Here is a 21,291-nt window from a genome sequence, read left to right as displayed (position 1 = left end):
ATATACTATGACTATCTAGGTGTTATATCACAACATACCTGATAAATATGAAACTGACAGTGTCTTGTGATCGCGACATCAAAACGCGAGTTTAGGTGCGGGCTGGTGAACAGAATGAAACACTGACTACTGTATGTACAATTCTGAACTACACGGCGGATAGCGGATGGTGGAGAAACAGGTAGAGGTCAAGGGGACCCTCGCAGTAGCCAGTCAGGTACGAGTATTGTCGTGGATAAGCACGAATGAACTGACATCGATCGTCTAAGTTGTGGTAGGATATTACACAAGTTAACTCTGTGTACACAAGCTCTGTTATTATATTATATTATACTCACACATACTCATATATATTATAAATGTACACAACTGATAAATATAAATATCTTCTATGTTATAGGATTGCATCAACTTACGAATTGTTACCGAGTTTATGAGAATTGTAGCCGACAGTAACTGAAGAAACATGCACGCTTATGTTTTTTAAATTTCTTTGTACACCTGGTTTATATTTATTTTATTTTTATTTTTATTATTATAATAATAATAACTATTATTATTACTGTGTGTCACGTAACAGAGCTTATATGTATGGGTATATTTAAATGTGTTTACAAACATCACTGTACTACGGCTCTGATAGTAAAATTCTTATTACTCATTACATTCTTTAGCCTAAAACTTAATATGGGTTATGGGATATTTATATAACAGAAGCTTTTATTACTCAGGTATTTATCAAATTAAATATGCTTTATCTAATTTAATTGATCTATAAAATTTATCTGGATTGATATTATGTTTTAGTTTTATACTCCAAAAGATTTAAGATAAATTATTGGAGATAAAAAAAAAATGTCTAGATTTTGGAGAGCTACAAATTTTATTAAAAGAATTTCTTTTAATAAGATTAAGCCAGTGACTGGGTTTAAAAGTATTGTTAAAAATATACCGAGTAATAATGAGCAAAGACGTAATTGGAGTTATTTTATGATGGGGTTTACTATTTTTGGATTTAACTTCTCCAAGGATGAGGAGGAAGTAGAACCGGAACTTATAATGACGATAAAACGATCAATATTTCTAATTCAGGTTAGTAAGTTCCTATAACAACGTCACGTAAGCTTATTGATTATTTAATATATTATATTATAAGTATGGATATATTACTGGTGCTTGAATGGTTTCAGAAAGGGGAATATAAAAAAGCAGAACAGATGTTACACGTGGCACTGCGTCAAGCCCAGACTCTTGGTCACTTCGAAGGTATTACTTACGTGTACGACGTGATGGCTAATTTAGCTTTTCAAGTTGGAGAAATTCAGAAAGCTAAGGACCTTTTTAAGACTGTTATGCAGAGACTGCTGTCTACTGGCACTGACCAGAATGATACTAAGATTATTCACATAAGCTTGAAGGTTGCTAAACTCTTTGAGCAATCTGGAGATATTAAGTATAAACTCTTTTAATATTTGATTGATTGCTCAATTAATTGATTTACTGAGTAAATAGAATAAATTAAAATATTAATTAAACAGAACAGCTGAAGAGGGATATAAGTTTTGTATCGATAATATTGAAGAGCACGCTATAAAAAATCCAACTGATGAAGATATCTTGGTGCTCTGGGCAATGAGTCGTGATTGGTATGCACGTATGCTTTTGTCTGAATCACGTCTCAGCGAAGCGTTGGAAAATTATCAGAAAGCTTATCAATTGTGTGTTAAAGTTTATGGAAATAGTCACGAACAGACTGTGGTTCTGCTGAACGATCTAGGAACTGTTTACTGCCTTTTGGGACAGCATGATCGTGCTCTTGGATATTTGAATGATGCTATTGAAAGAGGTTATCTTATCTTTAAAATTATAATCTGGATGATTTTAATCCCCTTTTTTTCATTTTTTATTTTATTAATTATGAGGTAAAAGCCCCAATTATTGACACTATTAGAGACAAAGTTATGATTTCATTTTTTTTAAGCAATCAAATATTAATATCTTCGACTTTTTTTGTGGTAATGTTTCAATTAATGTTTTTACTAATCAATTTCTTTTTCTTAAATGATTATTAGTGATATTTACTAATTAATTTTAAATAATTGAATTAGTTATTGACACCCATTATTTAAATATTATAAAGCATACAATTAATTTCAATTATTAAATCTTATAAATTTTTCATATATTGTTAATTAAAAAAAAAATCATTTTATTAGATGAAGAAATTAATTTAAATTCGGCATTTAAAAAAAATGTTTTTCTAATCAAAGTTGTTAAGAAAATAAATATTCATAAATTCAAAAAAATATTCATAAGCTGGTTTGATGAACTGGTGCTAATTTTTTTTTTTTTTTTTTTTTAATAATTAATATTTAATACTTTGAACTGACGGTATTTTTTTTTAATTTTTTTAATTAATTAGAATTTAATAAAAATTTTAATGATAGTTATTCTTATTACAAATGATTAAACATATTTAAAAATAATTTATGGTGTCAATATTTAGACCCTTGTCAATAATTGAGGCTTTTATCGTAGTAATCTTAATTTTTTTTATTTCAGGAATTAAATTGGAAGATTGTCAAGAGCTAAGTTCGGTTTACGTTAATTTAGGGAATGTTTATATTAAAAAATCTCTGTACAACCAGGCTAAGATGGCATGCTTTGAAGGACTAAAACGTGCTAAAAAGAATGACGATGAGGCGTGTCAAGAACAAGCTAATTCATGTCTTGACGAAGTGAAAAAATATTTAAATGTAAATAAACAGAATAATTTATGAAGTTTATAGACAAAATAATTTATAAACTATGTTGTACAGACTGTAACAAAAATCGACAATGGTTAATTAATTATTTGTCATTTATCAGAGAATAATATTTTTTTAAGTGATTCTCTAGATTATAAAGGTATTTATAAAATACTGACTCATGTGAGCAGTCTTTTAAATTCGTAAATATGTACGTTATTTTTTTTTTTCTGGGCAGTAAGTGTCTTTAAAAATTATTTATACCTTAAAACATAAATTAAATAATTAATTTTTCAAGGATTTGGAATGTTTACATTATTTTTTTTTTTAGGCTGAAATATTAATCGCGTAATGCGTCATTTATTCATATGCAGCAATTAATACCATCATATAAACACCCAACAAAAGAGCAATTATCTCCTTGACTGATTGCCAGAATTTAGTGTCAATTAATAATTCAGGTATTACTGACACCGTTGCGATATAAATAAATCCACCAGCTGTAAATGGTAGAATCCACGCTGTTGCTACATCTCCTGCAAGATAAATATTTTTTAATATTAATTTTTATACGGTGAACAAATTCATTATCATCAAGGTATATTTATTTTATTTACCCATTCCTTCAGCCAATAAGGACACATAAGTACCGCATAAAGCACCCAAAGCTGTGATTAATTGAAGCATCATCGCCTGAAAATTAAATTAAACAATAATTAATTTTGGTAATAATTTTTATTTAAATTATTAAATCACCAATCGACGGTCTAATTAGCAACTTGTCTAACTCATTATTTTTTAGAGGGTGATTTTTTAACATTTTGATGTAGCAATAATCCAATTATAAATTATTTGAATGATTCAAATCTAAATATTATATCTATATTAGATATTAATGATATCAAATAGTTTTTTAAAGTGATAATAAATTTTTAATTAATTGTTTTTTTCATACAAATAGAAGATTCTCTAAAATGGAGTTGAACAATTTACTAATTAGAACGTCGCAATACTTACTTTCTTTTTACTACAACCACTCTGTACAAGAATAGCAAAGTCACCAATTTCATGTGGTACTTCATGTAATAAAATCGTAAAGGTCGTGATGTGTCCAATATTTTTTCCAGCAAGATAACTGGCACCAATTGCCAAACCGTCAGTAAAATTGTGCAAGAAATCAGCGGCTAAATTTAAGTAACCAGCTATTTTAATGTCTCCATCATCTGATTTAGCTTCAACTTCTTCATCAGCGTCATCATTCTTCTTTTTGTCCTTAGACTTGGTTTCAACTTCATGAGAATGAGAATGTGAATGCGAATGACCACCTTTTATTAACCTAATGCTTTTTTCCACAACTAAAAACACTATTATTCCCAGTAGGACACTGAGACCAACAGCCATGCCGTTACCATGATCATGGCTGTGTCCATGACCATGATCATGTCCATGATCATGATCATGCCCGTGATCGTGATCAGACTCTGAATCTGAATGCGAATGAGGAGTCAGAGCATGAGGAATTAAATGTAAAAATGCATCACCCAAAAGACCACCGGATGCAAAGCTCAGCAGTATCTTCAGCAATGATTCTTTTTCTTTAGAATTATCTAGAGGAACGAAGAAGAGCACGACAAACGGAGCTGCTGATATCAGTAAAGTTGCTCCGATAGCATTGAGCATGACACTCTCGCGTGGTTCTGCGGTCGTTGGTTTAGCTTCTGGATGCTTATGATCATGACCATGATCGTGATCATGATGGTGGTGCTCATGGTGATGATCATGAACCGGTGGCGGCTTGAAATTACTGTTAGCTGCTTGAGAGTATTTAAAGCTCGCTGGCTCATGATGATGATGATCATCATCATGATCATGATCATGATGATGGTGGTGATGATCATGAGCATCATGACCTTGGCACATTAGAGGAAAGTCCATCAAAATAATAAAAACAAATAAACCTAAAGCAACTTTTCCCCAAAAAGAACTTTTGCTCCACCACCAAGCATCTTGATCACACTTCGGTATTGTCTTCATTGTAACTGCTGTCAAAATTTAAATTTTTAATCAACAAACAATCTACTTGTCATCTATTTAACAAAAAAAAATTTTATATTGTTGTTTATATTTTTTTTTTTTTTCTATAGTACACTACATTACATTTAACCCGTATTGAAACATTACGCACCAACATATATTTTTTTATCCACGAATACCAAGTATAACGTGGACAACGATCACCGACCAATGAAATTTAATTTGCGACACTAGAAATAATTTTATTTATTTTTATGCGTCTAAAAAATTCTTAACCAATAATAACTACTTATGTTTTCAGCTTGTAGTTATTATTTTTTAATATAAAGTATAGTATAAAGAATACGCTCGTGCTGCCACCAACACAGCGAATTAAATGTTCAACCAATCGACAGCGTCCATTTCGTATAAACAAAACATTTGTATTTTTTACAAATTAACGAGTTTTTATCCAGTATAGACTGTTTGTAATATGGTGTATAATGCCCAGTTATTCCCGCCAACTACACAGAAGTACACATTTGCACGCTAATTACTAATTTTTATTAACAAAATTGATAATGTAATATTCCAGCAAGAATTTGACGTTTTAATAAATAATTGAGACCGTGAATCTTGCTTTGGAAGCCGTTGAAAAGTCACCGCCTCAGATTAAGGTTAAACATTGGACCTAAGGCGTTTTTTATTATTATATTTTGCATGGTTTTTAATCATATTTTTATTTATCCAAGTGCTTATTGTTTAAACAATATTTATAATGTCGCAACAAAAAAATTATGGATCTTGCAATGCTATTTTTTCAACTTATCCTATTAATTTCAACAAAGAAAATAATCCACCTTCAAAAATGCTACAGTAAGTTTGCTGTCAACTAATCAACAGCACATATTTTAAAACTTTTGTGGATTTTGCTTGAAACTCCTATTAACTGTGAATTTAACAATCCGAATAATAATAAAAAAAACTTATAATAATAAAGTTAGCCGACATTTTTTATTTTTTTATTTCGCTTAATTTATTAATTTGTAACTAAAAAATATTTTTAAAAAATTGCACTTATAGTTTTTGAAGTTTTTAAAAAATAAAAAATTTTTTTTTTATTTTTTTGTAATAATTCTTTAATAAAAAAAATCATAAAAATTTTTAGATGTCGGCTAACTTAATTTTAATAAAAAAATTTTAAATAACTAACTAAATATTTTATTTTCAGTGGTAAAAGTAACCAGGACCTGGATAAAATAACAATGGACAAGTCAAAGCTAAATAAAAAAAAATCTACGTCAGTTGAGACGGTGACACCTAAAAAGACAGACTTGGCGTCACAAGGCAGGATGAACAGCAGCCCAGCATTTAGCAGTACAAGCAAATCTAAATCAACGACGACTCTCAGGCAAGACAGGCTTAAAAAAGCAATGTCTGATGATAAACTCAAGACACCCAAGTCCCGAGGGTATCACATGCCGACTGAAAAGTCACCGGTGACACATTTCTGTTCGGCCAAACCTCCAAGGACTGATGGTACGCCCTTCAGGACTCCCAGCAAAAAGTTTTTCAGTGATCACTATTTGCACCAATCTACGCCGGATTGTTTTGGTGTCGTGCAATTTGAGACACCAAGAGGCAAGAGTGACGTTGCTACTGATGAACCGACGATTTATGAAGGAGAAACTAGTAATTTAACTGTTGGCATTAGAGTTAGGCCCATGAACTCAAAGTAAGTTTCAATAATATTTTTATTCTTAACCCGTTGAGGACGCACTTCAGTGGACCCCACTCAGCAATACAGTTCTAATTCGTTTCCTATGTGATGTATTAACTTATAATTGGCATTTTAACATCCCTTCTAAATATCTTGATAGTTATTAAAAAAAGTCGCAGAAATTTTGATTTTTACGATGTTGAAAAAAAATCGACGCCATTTTATTCGGAAAACAATATATTTTGAGAAAAAAAAATCAATATTTGATGAAGTTTTAAATAAATATATTTATTCTCAAGTTTTAAGTTAAGAATTTTAGTCAGTCGCTTAAAATGAGAGTAAGACATTTAAACATGCAAAATAATATAAAAAGATTTAGTTTTTTGTCATAAAACTCTTTTATTATAATTATTACAATAAAAAAATAGAAATATCTTCAAAAATCTCAATGAAATCAGTCGTAAATGAGACTAAGTAAGGAGTTTCAAAAGGATATCTTTTCATTTTTTATTAATCAAGACAAAAAACTGGCTATCTTCAATTATAAATATTTTTATTGAACTTTTTTAATCTAGCTACAAAGTTCTATCGGTTATGAAGCTACAGTTCGATTTTCATTTAGAAATCTTTATAATTCACAAAGTAATTAATATTTAAAAGTTCAAAAAACTACTCTTTTAAAATACGAAAAGATACCCTTTTGAAAATCAGCTCCTCAAGTCTCATTTATAAATCTCCTTCTAAATTTAAAATTGCCTCAAAGTTTGCCTGAGGTCCTCTAGACCCCATGTGTCCTCAACGAGTTAAATAAATAAACTTTTGTCAATTAATTTTTAATTACTAATTATTTATTGCAGAGAATTGAGTGACCCAAAAGTAATGTCAATCGTCAAAGTCCAAGGAACGAACATCACAGTAGACTGCGATGCATCACAACATACATTTTCATACGACCATTGTTTTGTTTCATACGCAAACACCGCCAGAGCGAACCATGCCAGCCAGGTGACTGTTTTCAACAGCATGGTGTCACCGTTGGTACAGAACGCCTTTGAAGGCTACAATGTCTGTCTTTTTGCCTATGGGCAAACGGGTTCGGGAAAGAGCTTCAGTATGATGGGTGAGTCAACTCTTTCGAACGACTTAGCGCCGTCAGAAGATGCTGGAATAATTCCCAGATTCTGCTACGACTTATTCTCCCTGGCTGCTCGCAACAGTCACTACACAATTGGCGTGGAGATCAGTTACTTTGAAATTTACAACGAGAAGATCCACGATCTGCTAGCAAACAATTCTAGTGGTAATGGAAGCAAACGAGCACCTTTAAAAGTTCGAGAACACCCGGTGTTTGGACCCTACGTCGTCGACTTGAGTCAGCACAGTGTCCAGAGCTACGAAGACCTCCAGATGTGGCTAAAGGTTGGGAATTCTCAGCGAGCTACTGCTGCTACGGGAATGAACGAGAAGAGCTCGAGGTCACACAGCATATTTAGTATTATTTTGACCCAAGGTCCGAAGAAGTCTGAATCTTCTAATGTGTCAAGCTCTGCTGAATCTAGTCGACGTAGTAAAATAAATCTTGTTGATCTTGCTGGTAGCGAACGGTTGAGTCAAACTTGCGCAAGTGGTGATAGATTGCGGGTAATTTTTTTTTTATTTATTTTTATTTTAAAAAATTAATTAAATCATTAAATTAATACAATTTTTTTTTTATTTAAAAAAATTAATTGAATTATTAAATTATTACAATTTTTTTTTATTTTAAAAAATTAATTAAATTATTAAATTAATACAATTTTTTTATTTAATTTTAGGAAGGAGTTTCAATTAACAAATCGTTGCTGATTTTAGGAAAAGTAATTGCATCACTAGCTGAAAGTACTAGCAACAGAAAACGAGGGTTCGTTCCGTATCGGGAGTCGGTATTAACATGGTTATTGAAGGTAAGTTTATATTTTTATTTATTTTTTTTTATAAATAATTTAATTGTTACAGCTAATAACATTTGATTAATTTAAAAAAATATAATACTCAGTTAAAAAAAGATTTTCATATAATACTTGATGGTTGCATTTTTAAGTTGATGATGAAATCCATACTGCCACGTCTTCGTCATCGATATAAAAAACTTTCTCTTTTTTATTCGTTATTGTAACCAGTTAATGCATCGTGTCGGTGAAGTAATTGAACATTGGCGGACGAATGTATACGCGTTTCGTTCCACATCTGCAACCGCAATTGGTCTGGCATTGGCATTTTTTTCCTAATTCCTCACATTGACACCTGGACCTCTCGGTTTTACTTTTCTGTTGGTCTGCAAAAAGGAAAAAAACCAAAAATATGACACAACGGATAAAAATAGCCAATGCAATTGACCTTCTTACATATCTTAATGATAAAAATCCATAAATTTTATAATCTAACTTACCTTGAACCTCTTTTTTGTCGTTCTTGTTGCGTTTGAACATATCCCAGCCCATTATTGGTTTTTAAAATCGAATAAATAATAACTGTTTAAAAAAATAAAATTCTCCGCTTGTTCTAGAATTTTCTATATTATCAACAGCACTCTGTAGTCGATAAAATATGTTGTTCTCTGATAAAATAACAGAAACCACTGGCCGCTCAGTCGTCAATTGTGGCTTTATACAATTTCCACACGGCACTTAGCTTTGCACACGGCACCAATAACCGCGTAATTTATAATTCTATTTTACATTCACTAAAATTATAAATTTCCGCTATTAAATTTAAATGTATCATTTTTCTCCGATTAATTTTTAAAAAATACCGGAACTGATTTCACCTTTTTAATTTGAATTTTAAAAATTCATTCGAGTAAAAAATTATTTTTTTCAAGCTATCAGTAGTCATATTCGTACCGTGTGCACAATGACGCATTTAAAATAAATGGCGGCAAAAGGAGCGCCTACGTCATATTTTTTAAATCCGAGAATTAAATTAGGGGCATAAAAAAAATTAATTAATAAAGATAATTTTATTCTATGAATTTTTATTGCTTATAAGTCTATATATTTGTACAACTGTACATATTTTTTATCATTAATAACTATAAACATATTTAATACTTATTTTTAAATTATTAGTTAACATTTTTCCTTTAATCGATCAATCAAACTATTGAATATTTGATGGATTGATAACAGATTACTTGACAATCATGTGGCTAAAGTAAATAGAGTTTTAAAGTATAACAGCTGTCAGTCTTTGTTCCTTAAAAAAAAAAAAAAAAAAAAAAAAATTAAAAAAAAAAAGATGAATAAACTTCTGATAAACAGTACAGAGGATTTACGAAATTTTAGTAATCTCCGATAATCACCTCACACTTTCCATAAATCATAATTTTTACGTAAACATACACTTTGATGTATTAAACATTTTTTGACCGAATTACATGCAATTGTCTGTAATTGTAATTATTCTGTCTGGCCTGGATTCAATAATTATATTTAACCATTAGTATTATAAATAACAATTCTAAAATTTAATTACTTTGATTATAAAATATTTCAATTTTTTTATCTTAACTTTACAATTTTTAACAACTTTATAATCGTAATTAAACTTCTTGATAGTAAACAAGGTTCTTAAATCCATTTTTATCTTTTTCAAATGAAAATAGTCTAAAAAACAATCATATATAAAAAAACATATTTATAAAATGCCGTGTATAAATACCGTTAATTTAATAAACAATAATATTTATCGGCTTAATTATTTCTAGACATCGTTATAAACATATTGATATACTTGTACAGATTTATTTATAATAACTCACGTGATCTATAATTATCGTAGCTATTTTCAATTGAACCTTGTCTTATTTATTCTTTATTCATTAAAACTCAAAATATTTGTGCTTAAATAAATTAAATATTTATTTAATAGACTATTTAATCGCTAAATTATCATCCGAGATAAGCTAATGACTAAAATTATTCCACTTACACCCAACATAATTTACCTTTTCCATAATATAATAATATAAATATAATAAAAAAAAATAAAAAAAAAAAAAAAAATATTCACAGCATAAAAAATAAAGTATTAACTCAGTGGAAAAATTTCACCCGAAAAATAAAACCCAAGTACCATCAAGCTTAGTTTCTTTACAAAATTCCATATTCCGCTCTATAAATAACAATTAATCATTCATTTAATTATTAACATCTCATTAAAAATTCTGTCCTTCATCTCATATTTTTAATCGAAAATATTCAAGTCCTATAAAAATAATCTTAGACATAAATCTCTTTAAAAAAAATCTTACATCTAGAATAATGCTTATTTATAATAATAATAATTTACAATTTAGTGGCAATTTTTTCATTATTTTTAACGCTTGGCTTGCAAGTTTTAGTATCAGATGACTGGTTTTTATTGTCCCTGGCATTATCAATTTCTTCATCTTCCTCCTCCACCTCTTCGTGTATCTCGTTACAAGAAATAGATCTACCTTTGCCCTTTATATAGGCCCCGAGTGATCTTCTCTTGCTCTCTTTACACAAATGGCAGTGTTCCTTTTTAGAGTTTGCGCGTAATTGCTGCTGTAAATGTTCTTGCTGTTGTCTAGTCGTGGTATTAGACGGTGATTTACCTTCAATAAAAACAAAAACAAAGTAAATATAAATAAACACACCTCAACATAAATAAATAAAATTTTTATAATAAAAAACCGGTTAAGTTTCTTTCCGTATTTTCCGGATTTAGTATTAATATTAAATAAATTAAAATAAATTAATCTTATCCATTTAAATAAATTAATTTTTAATTGGGATTATTTTATCCCTAATATTTTTTTATTTATTTATTATTTTATTATCTATTTTTTAAAATAATCTATGCTAAGGTCATTAATCTTGTGTTAAAATTGACATGATAAGAAACTTGCAATTTTATTTTTCATAAACTGTGTACAGCTCATTGTTATCTCATGGCAATATAAATGCATAAAAAAGTAAACAAACATATCTATGATAATATTTAAAAACAAGTAATAGTAATAAATTTTAGTAAACACGCAAGACTATTTGGTGTCCTTGAAAAAATAAAATGCGTTCTTCGATATAACACAGCAGACTGACCACAAGGTGAGGACAAACTAGAGTGTATCAACACTAACAAGACGGGCTGCGTCGCAATTTAAGCTTGGCCTACTTTTTATACCTCTAGTGTCCTATCAGTGAATTATCGAAAAAAAACACTCCAATAAATAATAAATAAAATTAGATCAAAAATTATCAGCAAGCGATTTAGTCATCGAATTTATTAAAATTTAAATTACATAAAATAAAAAAGATTTATGAATCGTAAACAAATATTTAGATAAAAAAAAAAAAAAAAAAAACCTGAGCTAGCAACTTTCACTCTATTTACGTATGTCTAGCGTCATCGTTTTTAATTATATTTAATTAAATAACTTCAGTTTTATTATATTAATAATAACTTGAATTTTACTCCATAAAAGTAAAGGCCGAGTTTAGAATTCGCGACTTTATTATAATCAAACTATTAAAAACTCTCGTAATAAAGTTAAAAATATCTGGTCTAAAGATATCTACCGGCACGCGAAACTTATTGTTTTCAGCGGTTACTGAATGATCTTCAACCTTTATAAATAATTGATGATATGGTAAATACTACAAAATAACGGAATAAATAATAAAAAAATAATTACAAACATACCATATTGAAAATAATTTTTATTCCACGGTTGCTCATAGTCTCTTAAAGTCGGAGCTCTGAATGATCCGTAGGTCATAATTTCTGGCATGTAAACAAGATCCATTTTTTCTCTCTGCTCCTTTATACTAAATCCTCGATATTTAATATTTAACTAACTAAATCTTCAGAACTAGTTATTCATAAATTATTATCAGCTCAGCTGACAATAATTATTCTCATCCTTAGTGTCTCAATAAATGAATGTTTCAATGAACTCTAGGTCATATCACAAAAAGTAGATTTTTAAATAAGATAAAATCAATGGAACTTTATTACAATTCCAATTTACTGATAAATCATATTATTTCTTGAGGTATGAAGTACGAGTTATGAAACACGGTGTAAATGATGAAATTAAGACTTGATATTTATTGAATGTATTTAACAGACTGGAGTTAAACGTCAACGTATTTTATTATAAATTTTACGTGAATAGAACGTAATGCGTCGGTGTTTTGCTTTCAACTACGGCGTGGTTGACGCGCATGAATGTTTACTTGTGATCCCGCGTTGGTTAGTCCCCACTAGTGGTAACGTACACACTCTGCTCCTCAGGCTGATGTTCGTACATATTCTCTGTTGTCTGTATGGTAGAGATGCTTATTTCAGCCTACATGCTACCAATACTAATCTGTCGTCATTCCCTTTACCTCCTCCACGTAATAGTAATGTGTATACATCAGTCTGCAATTCACATATATTTTAAATCAGCGAACCTGTTACAGTACGGCTGAACTTACACTATCCGGTTTAGCCCTGGTATACGTGACCGTATCAACGTACAGTCTGTACAAGATATTTTTCTTACAAACAAGGCCCTCAATTTTCCAATTATCCTTTTATTTATTTATATCCTACTCCCGATCTATTTCCTTACAGATTAAATTTACTACGCAGCTTTCATATGATCTGTTTACTTCTATTAAACCGCATGTTCCTTTTATATACGTATATTTTTTTTTAATTATCTGATTAGTCAAGGTAAAATTGATAAATTGAGTCATCGTTTCCTTACTTGCAAGATAGCACATTTTTAGCGAGTTAAGATATTTTTTTTTTATGCTATGGAATTTGTTCTTCACTTATATCGGGCTTAATACTGAAAATACATTTTGATAATGGATCATTTTTAATTGTTATAAATTATCACAACAGTTTTTAACACTTTACTCGCTACTATCAAGTGATAACAGTATTGTTCATAAAATATGATGTCAATTGGACTTTTTAAAACTTAATCAATTAAATAGAAGGCTGTTACTGGAAAAAAACAATTTTATGTTTTAATTTATAGGAAAGCCTTGGAGGTAATTCAAAAACTGCGATGCTGGCCACCGTATCACCCAGCAGCACGCATTTGGAAGAAACGCTGGCGACCCTTCGTTATGCGTGCCAAGCTAGGTCTATTGTCAACCGCGTTCGGATCAACGAAGATCCTCATGATAAACTGATAAGGCAAGTTGAAACAAAGAAAATCCATTTATTGTATTACAAATGAAAATAAACAATTATCTTAGTCATATAAAAGTTTGTATGCATAAGAATTAAAAGCTGTTTTTTGTTATCCTATTTAATGATTTTTGTTGTTTTCAGAGAGCTTAAAGCTGAAGTATTGAGACTGCGTGGAGTTAGAGAAAATTATGAGCGGCAATTAGGCCCAAGGAGGTTATTAGACAGCGGGGATTCAGGCAATGACAATTTAGAGATACAGAAAAAACAACTGGAGATTGAACAATTGAGAGACCAATTGAAGCGGACTGAAGAACAGCTTGTTACAAATCAGAAGTGAGTTTTTTGTATTGAGTTTCTGTTTATTTTATTAAAAATAGACAGGAGTTCTCTTCTCACGGAGTTTGTTATGGAGGTTGAGAGAAAAACAATTGTAGAAACTTAATTGTCCGCGGAATTACTTTTAGGTCTTGGAAAGAAAAATTACAGGAAGCTGAGGAGCGTAAAAAATCTGAGATTAATTATCTGCGACACTGTGGGATAGCTATTGAATTAGACTACAAGGAAATAAAGTCGACTCCTTGTTTGGTCAATCTTGCAGCGGATCCTATGCTCTCTGGTACGCTACTGTATCTTATTCCTCACGGAAAAGTGCGTATAGGGCGGCAAAGCAAGCAGGTTGATCCAATTGACATTGTCCTGGATGGACCATTAGTTGCTCCATTTCACTGGTTAGTCACGAAGAGAGACGAGAAGAAAGACATTTTCTATATGCACACTTACCTTATTTGCATTTATGAATACAATTATAATTATCGTTTTCATTTTCATTTTTATTTATTCACTGGTATATTTTTTTAATAGCATGGTGACTAATTCTCCATTTATATTTTTTTTCGTGACTGCATTATTGCGTGAATCATATCTAATTACATTGACAACTCAATAATTATTATTATTTTTAATCATTACTATAATTTTTATTAACTAAAATATTATGTTTAGCACGATCGAAAATAACAAAGGAGTATTGAGCTTGATGCCTGAAGCGAATGGTGACACTTACGTTAATGGACAGGTAATTTAAATAATGTAATTATCTTGTGAATGGATTGTAACTGTTGTTTGTTTATTTTTAGATGGTATGCGATAAACTTTATTTGAAGCATGGAGATCGTTTAGTCATCGGCGGTAATCATTATTTTAAAGTATGCAATCCAAATGAAGATAATTCGAATGTACAAAGTAATAATCAGCCTATTGATTATGAATTTGCGCATCAAGAAATACTCGCTATTCAAGAGGAAAAGTAATTTCTTATTTCTTTCTTATAAAAACAATGCAAGTCATTGTTATCGTGGTTAATCAATTAATTCTTTAATCAATTAATTATTTAACTATATTTTTAGACTACGAGCTGAATTGGAAGAATCGAAGCGTAGAGCGATAAAAGAACTTGAGAACGCAAAAAGAGAAGTTGAAACGCAGTTGGGATCGCAGAAAACTACTTACGAGCGTGAGATAAAAATGCTCGGGACAACTTTAGAGCAACAGAAACTCGCTTTAGAAGAAGTTAGTAAGAGGAAACGACAATTGGAGGTTGAGAAAGAGATGCTTACGTACCAAATAGAAGAAAATAAAAGACGTGAAACGGAAGACTCTAAAATAAATGTCGAGCCTTACGAGTCGAATTTTCTCCAAGAACTGAAAAAAATTTTGAATGAAGCAACTGCTGACGCTGAAGTGGCTCTTACAATTGCGGCTAGCAATGAAATTATTGCAGAAGGCGGTATTACATTACACGAAATGCAACTTTTGGTTAGAGAAGCTACTCAGCGTTGTCGAGATATTGGAATTAATTATGTACGTAATAAGTTTATTTATTTTTTTTTATTATTACTTATCTGAGTTATGTAATTTATTAAATGCATCCATCATACGGTAAATAGAAGCAGACGTGGCAAAGTTGGTGTTGGTTATTGGAAGATGAAAGGGTGGTCCACGTCTTAGCACTGGCACCTTGAGCGTTATTAGACTACGAATTCATGCGCAGTCGATATTGTCTTGAACTAAACGCGTTACGAACATGACCCGTCAATCCTCCACGTGAAAAATTTAAGAAATTTCTTTTGTATTTTGTCAATTTTGTTAGAGTAAACATCATATATAGGAGACCATACAATTGAGGCATACTCTAAACGGGATCTGACTAGGGAATAGTAGATACTTTTTATTGCCTTTGTGGTATGTAAGTTGCGACTAGATCGTGTAACAAACCCTAACATCTTCCAAGAGCCAGTCACAACTTTATTAATGTGAGGTTGAACGGTGAGTTTGTTATCAAATGTAACGCCTAGGTCCGTGTGACAGATAACTCTTTTAACAGAAACGCCGCCAATCACATAATCGAACTGTATCAGACACTTATTTCTACAGAAAGACATAATTTTACATTTATCAAGATTCAGAAACAAGTCATAATTAGTACATAAATTTTCAAAAAATGTAATGAAGCTCTGAAATCTCGAACAGTCACGGATATATTTTATTGCTAAGTAGAGCTTACTATCGTCAGCATACGCATCACATAAACAGTCCGAGTTAAAACTACGTAGTAATATTAAAATGACATAAGTATGATGAATGATATTTAAATTCATTTAAGTAAAAATAAATAATTAATGAATTACATACTAGTGTACAGTTTTAAACGAAAATTGCACATTCGCGCCACCAGGTAGCGCCACAGTCTCAATAGACCATTCCTACCGGTGTTTTAATCGAGTTATTTTCATAGATAAATTGAAATTATAACATAAAAAACATCTTATTTAATAAAAAACAATTCAAAATACCAAATTACATTTCTTAATGAACAATTTGGAGCTTTTTTTTCACAAATTTGTTCAAAATTAAGGGGCTTTGTAGTCTTAACTAACTTACAAATTTTGTATGTCAATTGATTTGTAATTCATATATCCGGCTCGTTGGTCTAGGGGCATGATTTTCGCTTAGGGTGCGAGAGGTCCCGGGTTCAAATCCCGGACGAGCCCGGTTTTTTTTGTCATTTTGCTCCAAAATTCATTAATTACATTCATTAATTACATAAAATATTATTTTATATTGTTAATATAACATTATATTTTTCAGGAATTTGCGCAGTCACGAGTTATTTCAGAGAAAGGTCTGCAACCAGTTATAAGAATTAGAGATCGTGATCGTATGCTAGAGACTGTATGGCAGCCGGAAAACTTTCTAGACTGGGTACGACGACTCCGCGACTTCGACAATGAAGACACCATAAAAGAATTGGTTGATTGCGACGGTACTAATTGGGAAATGTTTGATGAAAGTGAAATGCCTGAAGATTCCTTAGACATGAGTCGTATATCTGTGAATCTAACGCCAGTAAAAAGACAATTGAATGAAAGTTTCCACCAGTTATCAATGAACGGCTCATTTTTGGACTCGACGATAGACAAAACAACGGACTCTGCTGTACTGAGGAGATACGAAGACATGGATGCGTGTCTGCTGCAGATAGAAGTTGCTGCTAAGACCCTCGGAAAGTTGTGTCATCAGTATGAAAGCCGTGAGACAAGTGGAGAGGTCACTAAATCGTTGGATAAAGTTCGCAATGTCGTCTCTACATTGAGAGAAACGTTTAATTCGTTGCATAAGACCAACGATAATAGTACAAATATTGAGAGTTCTAACAATACTGTCATTGAGAACTCCGTTGCTTCCGTAAACCAAATTAATAACGAAAAATTAAACAAATTCGATGATAATAGAACATCAGAAAGTAATACATTCCGATGTCCTTTTTCACAAGACAATAACTCTAAGTCCGTACGATTTAATGTTAAATAATATATATTTGTTTAAACATAACTAAACATATCTTTAGATTTAATATTTAAAATATTGATAGACTAATTTCATAATATAAGTGTTTTGATTAGCGAATGCCAGGTCCTAAATACAAGTCATTGGACCGATATTGGTGGCCGAAATTTTTTATTAATATTTATTACGTTTATCTCTTAATAATTCGTGTTGTTTTTATTAATAATTATTATTATAATATATTTTAGTCTTGCCTTGTATTTTTTAAGAAAATGAAAAACAAAATAGATAAGAATAAAAAAAAGTAGTGATACGTCACTAATACTTACTTGTAAGTAAAGTCTCTCGAGAATGCTTACTATAAATAGTAAGACTGATTATCATTATTAATAAATAATTAGATAATTACATAAACGAGTTTTATAAAAACAATAAGTAATCTGTTAAGATAAATTTACTAAAATTTTTATTATCAATTTTATATTAATATTAACTTTAAATATAAACATAAGACATTATGATTTAATAAGTTCAAATGCAATGAACAAAACAAAGTTTCATTTAGAATAAAGATTTTTTATATTCTATTCAATTGTGATTTTATAAATTATTTATAATTGATGATAGATAGTACAATGATGAAGTTTTGATTCATAAATGTTGCGACGCAAATAATTATTAAATAAACCAAAAAAACTTAATCAAAATATTCTTCGATATCAATGTCTGGATTTAATAAATCCTCGCCATAAATACTCAAATCTAATTGATTAAGAATTAAATTTTCACACATTTCTTCCAGATCAGTATCACCGATCAATACCGCACCTTGAAGTCTGTTATCCTTCATTACAAGTTTGATATACTCAAGACCTTTAGTCATCCTCAGCAAAATCTCATAATCACTACCTAGTTTTTGTCCATTGTAGAGCCCAAGAAGCACAACTTTGTAGCCAAAAAGAGTAGTTACATGAGTGAAGAGTTCAAAGCAAAAATCCTGAAGAAATCTTTCATTTTTATAACTCGACACCATTGACTTAGCAGCATACCGACCCATCTGATGAGCTTGAGTCCACAGACGCATTTGGAACCAATGTGCTGCAAGATCCCATCCAGCTGTACAGACATCTCCAGCAGCGTAGACGTCACTAGCAGAGGTCTCCAATTTCCAGTCGACTAAAAATCCACCGTCTTGACCAAGCACAAGATTTTCTAAGCCCTTGACGTTGACATTAGGCGTGACTCCAGTTGCTGATATAATGAAATCACATCCGATTATTTTTTCATTAGTCAGCTCTACATAAACCGGCCAGTCATCAGATGTACTTGGAACTTGGTCAGGCCGGAGGATTCTCTTTACTTCAGACTCATACTCAACTTGAACCTTTATCGCGTCGGCGGCTAAGCCTCTGCGAGCAAACGATTCATGCCAATTAGGACCCAAAGCAGCGCCAAGTCCACTTCTATTTTTACCGTCGGTAATAGTGTACTTAAATCTTTTACACACATTACTTTTCTCGGTTGAAAATTTATCTTTGGTCAATTTATCATGGAAAAATTCCGCAGCTCCTGGATCTACAAAAGTTGCTGATATATGTTTATCTTTAATTATCCAAATAACTTCAACGTTTTCTACCTCATGAACAATCTCTGTGGCAATACCACCATTGCCAACAACTATAACTCGACGTGCGTTTGTTATCTTGCGTGAAAAATTTTCCACAGACTCAGTATCACGGATACCAATAACATACGGATTGTTCTCGTTAATGATACGAGCTCTGGCTCCATTACAAAGGCATAATTTATTGTACTTTATTACTAATCCCTCTTCTGTTTCAACAGTCTTGTCATTAATATTTATTTGCGCCACAACATCATTAACTACTGCTAATAATGAATTTCTTTCAGACAGAGACTTGGACTCTTTTTCTTCGACATCAAACTTCATCATAGTCATTCCAACTGGCTCAACATTTGTTATTGTTTTAATAAGCGGACTCGCACTTATCAGTATTATTTTTTCATCGGGAGCTAAAAATGATATGCTCTCCGCGCAAGATACCCCAGCGATTCCGCCTCCAACAATAACAAAAGGTGCTTCCATCGTTAAATATAATTAATATATAAACTATAATAATTTATTAATTTTTCTGTTGATCTTCTTCAGGTCTGTACCAATCAGAGTAATCGTATTGTCTGAAATCGACGTCGTATGTAATAGTACCATAATCGTGTGCGCGATGAAGCGCTATGAGTAGATTTTTATGTTGTTTTTGACAAATGTTTGTTTTTCTAAAAAAAAAATACAATTGATAAAAACATAAGTCTGAACAAATATTTTGTACTATTTTATCTATTTATTTTTACTTACTCGTAACTTATCACTTCGCCGTTGTATGGAGAGATAAATTGTTTCAGCAAAGCAGTATTTCTATGATCGATTATTAAATATTCGTCACGGCAGATTGGACATGGGCTACCAGTTGATATTATACCGCTTCTCTATAAAAACAAATTTTTTATTTTAATTAATAAAATTAAAAATAAATTACAAAATAAAAAAATTTTAATGATACTGAAATTCGCAAATGTCTGAAAATTTTTATAACAAGTCAATAATATTAAAAAAAAATATTTAAGAACATTTTTTAATTTTTACATTTAGAATTTTTTTCATAATAATTTAATTGTTATAAAAATCTAAAAAATTGTTGTGTTTATAGATTTCAGTAAGATTCAATTACTTTAATGTAAAATAATAAAAATTATTCATTTAACAATAAAATAATATGTATAGAAAAAATATAAAATAAATAAAATACTTACAATACAAGTTCTTCTAGTTTTTTTTGGAGGAAGTGAACCCTTGTGATTTCTGCGAAACGGTTTCCAAACTGGCTCACTCCCATAAGTCTCTTTATACGCTAAAAATTAAAGTAAAAAATTTTTAAACAAATCTCACTGTCATTAAATATATTCATGATATTTATGCCCTTGTCTTATTAATAATCTAATTCTTAGTGGGAAATAAGGACTCAATTTCTTGTGGACTTAGTCCATAAAAAATAGTCCACAAGAAATTGAGTCCTTATTTTCCACTAAGAATTAGAGTATTTAATTATTAAACTTACCGATGAAAATTAGTTTAGCAGATATTTTATAATTTTAAGAATTTTTATAACAAATAAATTATGTCAAAGAAAATGAGAAAAATAAAAAATCGAATTTTTTAGAAATGATTTTTCGGTGTAAATTTATTTATTAAAAAAAATTAAAAAATTGTCAAGCGAGTGCTAACTTTAATGTCATAACTTACCGTCACTAGCTAAATAACGAATACTTGTTTCAACAGGTACAGGATTACGTCTATCCTTAGCTGGGTCAACTGGAGGTTCATTACTCGGAGCTTCAGATTCTTCTTGAAACACCACACTTCCTCGAGAAAAACATCTTACACCAACCTGCAAAAAACCGCCGATAAATAAACAATACTTAAAAAATAATAATATTTATACCAAAAAAATTACCTTGTTGATGATTCCGTGTCTCAGTGCTTCTTGAAGTCTGGTAATAACAAATGACATATCTAATTGTCAGAACAGCAGACAAAATAAAATAATTTTGTTTTTAATTTCGGTGGTAATAAGTGTATACTTTATGAGGTTAGTTTTCCTCACGTTTATTTTTTCATCCTCAATTTGAGAACCACTGGTTCGCCATTTTACTTGATCGTCAAGCCAGATACTGTGTAAGTATTTTTTTTAT

General features: G+C 30.6%; 6 protein-coding genes, 1 long non-coding RNA gene and 1 other non-coding gene across 12 annotated transcripts; 3 read left to right on the top strand and 5 right to left on the bottom strand.

The window, feature by feature from the left end:
- The first annotated feature begins 400 nt into the window (after positions 1-400).
- LOC123272435 (tetratricopeptide repeat protein 19 homolog, mitochondrial) lies at positions 401-2,955 on the top strand. 2 transcript variants are annotated; one of them, XM_044739202.1, is made up of 6 exons: positions 401-504; positions 581-731; positions 808-1,092; positions 1,191-1,453; positions 1,539-1,846; positions 2,563-2,955. In XM_044739202.1, the coding sequence occupies exons 3-6, from the start codon at positions 856-858 to the stop codon at positions 2,778-2,780; spliced, it is 1,026 nt and encodes a 341-aa protein (XP_044595137.1). In that variant the 5' UTR covers positions 401-504; positions 581-731; positions 808-855; the 3' UTR covers positions 2,781-2,955. The 2 variants fall into 2 exon arrangements, with proteins under 2 accessions (XP_044595137.1, XP_044595138.1); XM_044739203.1 differs by having other exon boundaries at positions 406-504; positions 675-731.
- On the bottom strand, positions 2,758-5,032 carry LOC123272433 (protein catecholamines up). Its single transcript, XM_044739194.1, has 3 exons — positions 3,765-5,032; positions 3,365-3,440; positions 2,758-3,283 (listed from the first exon to the last, which is right to left on the bottom strand). Exons 1-3 carry the CDS (start codon positions 4,779-4,781, stop codon positions 3,108-3,110), a joined length of 1,269 nt encoding a protein of 422 aa, XP_044595129.1. The 5' UTR covers positions 4,782-5,032; the 3' UTR covers positions 2,758-3,107.
- An 87-nt stretch (positions 5,033-5,119) lies between these two features.
- Positions 5,120-18,115, top strand: LOC123272428 (kinesin-like protein KIF14). 4 transcript variants are annotated; one of them, XM_044739185.1, is made up of 11 exons: positions 5,120-5,294; positions 5,992-6,495; positions 7,338-8,121; positions 8,295-8,423; positions 13,520-13,680; positions 13,819-14,010; positions 14,142-14,405; positions 14,680-14,752; positions 14,814-14,983; positions 15,084-15,537; positions 16,825-18,115. In XM_044739185.1, the coding sequence occupies exons 1-11, from the start codon at positions 5,254-5,256 to the stop codon at positions 17,545-17,547; spliced, it is 3,495 nt and encodes a 1,164-aa protein (XP_044595120.1). In that variant the 5' UTR covers positions 5,120-5,253; the 3' UTR covers positions 17,548-18,115. The 4 variants fall into 4 exon arrangements, with proteins under 4 accessions (XP_044595120.1, XP_044595121.1, XP_044595119.1 ...); XM_044739186.1 differs by having other exon boundaries at positions 5,177-5,437; XM_044739184.1 differs by having other exon boundaries at positions 5,177-5,636.
- Positions 8,650-9,193, bottom strand: LOC123272441. Its single transcript, XR_006511087.1, has 2 exons — positions 8,909-9,193; positions 8,650-8,794 (listed from the first exon to the last, which is right to left on the bottom strand). It is a non-coding gene; the product is annotated as an uncharacterized LOC123272441 (long non-coding RNA).
- LOC123272439 lies at positions 9,715-12,934 on the bottom strand. Its single transcript, XM_044739208.1, has 2 exons — positions 12,187-12,934; positions 9,715-11,098 (listed from the first exon to the last, which is right to left on the bottom strand). Exons 1-2 carry the CDS (start codon positions 12,287-12,289, stop codon positions 10,806-10,808), a joined length of 396 nt encoding a protein of 131 aa, XP_044595143.1. The 5' UTR covers positions 12,290-12,934; the 3' UTR covers positions 9,715-10,805.
- On the top strand, positions 16,656-16,727 carry Trnap-agg. The gene has a single exon. It is a non-coding gene; the product is annotated as a tRNA-Pro (tRNA).
- On the bottom strand, positions 18,091-19,630 carry LOC123272432 (pyridine nucleotide-disulfide oxidoreductase domain-containing protein 1). The gene has a single exon (XM_044739193.1). The coding sequence runs from the start codon at positions 19,628-19,630 to the stop codon at positions 18,221-18,223; it is 1,410 nt and encodes a 469-aa protein (XP_044595128.1). The 3' UTR covers positions 18,091-18,220.
- Positions 19,290-21,282, bottom strand: LOC123272437 (28S ribosomal protein S18b, mitochondrial). The gene is made up of 5 exons (XM_044739206.1): positions 21,054-21,282; positions 20,843-20,987; positions 20,353-20,450; positions 19,898-20,028; positions 19,290-19,818 (listed from the first exon to the last, which is right to left on the bottom strand). The coding sequence occupies exons 1-5, from the start codon at positions 21,108-21,110 to the stop codon at positions 19,668-19,670; spliced, it is 582 nt and encodes a 193-aa protein (XP_044595141.1). The 5' UTR covers positions 21,111-21,282; the 3' UTR covers positions 19,290-19,667.
- Between the last annotated feature and the right edge of the window lie 9 nt (positions 21,283-21,291).

This window comes from Cotesia glomerata, linkage group LG10 (assembly GCF_020080835.1).
Source record: "Cotesia glomerata isolate CgM1 linkage group LG10, MPM_Cglom_v2.3, whole genome shotgun sequence".
Taxonomy (NCBI): domain Eukaryota; kingdom Metazoa; phylum Arthropoda; class Insecta; order Hymenoptera; family Braconidae; genus Cotesia; species Cotesia glomerata.
The sequence above is the reverse complement of the archived record's forward strand: the minus strand, read 5'-3'. Positions and strand labels throughout refer to the sequence as shown.

Excerpts from the sequence above, each read along its gene's own strand:
- LOC123272435 (XM_044739202.1), top strand. The coding sequence starts at position 856 with ATGTCTAGATTTTGGAGAGCTACAAATTTTATTAAAAGAATTTCTTTT. Across the intron at positions 1,093-1,190 it reads GATCAATATTTCTAATTCAG|AAAGGGGAATATAAAAAAGC; the intron begins GTTAGTAAGTTC and ends GAATGGTTTCAG. Across the intron at positions 1,847-2,562 it reads GAATGATGCTATTGAAAGAG|GAATTAAATTGGAAGATTGT; the intron begins GTTATCTTATCT and ends TTTTTATTTCAG.
- LOC123272433 (XM_044739194.1), bottom strand. The coding sequence starts at position 4,781 with ATGAAGACAATACCGAAGTGTGATCAAGATGCTTGGTGGTGGAGCAAA. Across the intron at positions 3,441-3,764 it reads GTGGTTGTAGTAAAAAGAAA|GCGATGATGCTTCAATTAAT; the intron begins GTAAGTATTGCG and ends TTTAATTTTCAG. Across the intron at positions 3,284-3,364 it reads CTTATTGGCTGAAGGAATGG|GAGATGTAGCAACAGCGTGG; the intron begins GTAAATAAAATA and ends TTTATCTTGCAG.
- LOC123272428 (XM_044739184.1), top strand. The coding sequence starts at position 5,539 with ATGTCGCAACAAAAAAATTATGGATCTTGCAATGCTATTTTTTCAACT. Across the intron at positions 8,122-8,294 it reads CAAGTGGTGATAGATTGCGG|GAAGGAGTTTCAATTAACAA; the intron begins GTAATTTTTTTT and ends ATTTAATTTTAG. Across the intron at positions 15,538-16,824 it reads GAGATATTGGAATTAATTAT|GAATTTGCGCAGTCACGAGT; the intron begins GTACGTAATAAG and ends TATATTTTTCAG.
- LOC123272439 (XM_044739208.1), bottom strand. The coding sequence starts at position 12,289 with ATGGATCTTGTTTACATGCCAGAAATTATGACCTACGGATCATTCAGA. Across the intron at positions 11,099-12,186 it reads TAAAAATTATTTTCAATATG|GTAAATCACCGTCTAATACC; the intron begins GTATGTTTGTAA and ends TTTTTATTGAAG.
- LOC123272432 (XM_044739193.1), bottom strand. The coding sequence starts at position 19,630 with ATGGAAGCACCTTTTGTTATTGTTGGAGGCGGAATCGCTGGGGTATCT.
- LOC123272437 (XM_044739206.1), bottom strand. The coding sequence starts at position 21,110 with ATGTCATTTGTTATTACCAGACTTCAAGAAGCACTGAGACACGGAATC. Across the intron at positions 20,451-20,842 it reads TCGTTATTTAGCTAGTGACG|CGTATAAAGAGACTTATGGG; the intron begins GTAAGTTATGAC and ends TTTAATTTTTAG. Across the intron at positions 20,029-20,352 it reads AAACTAGAAGAACTTGTATT|AGAAGCGGTATAATATCAAC; the intron begins GTAAGTATTTTA and ends TTGTTTTTATAG.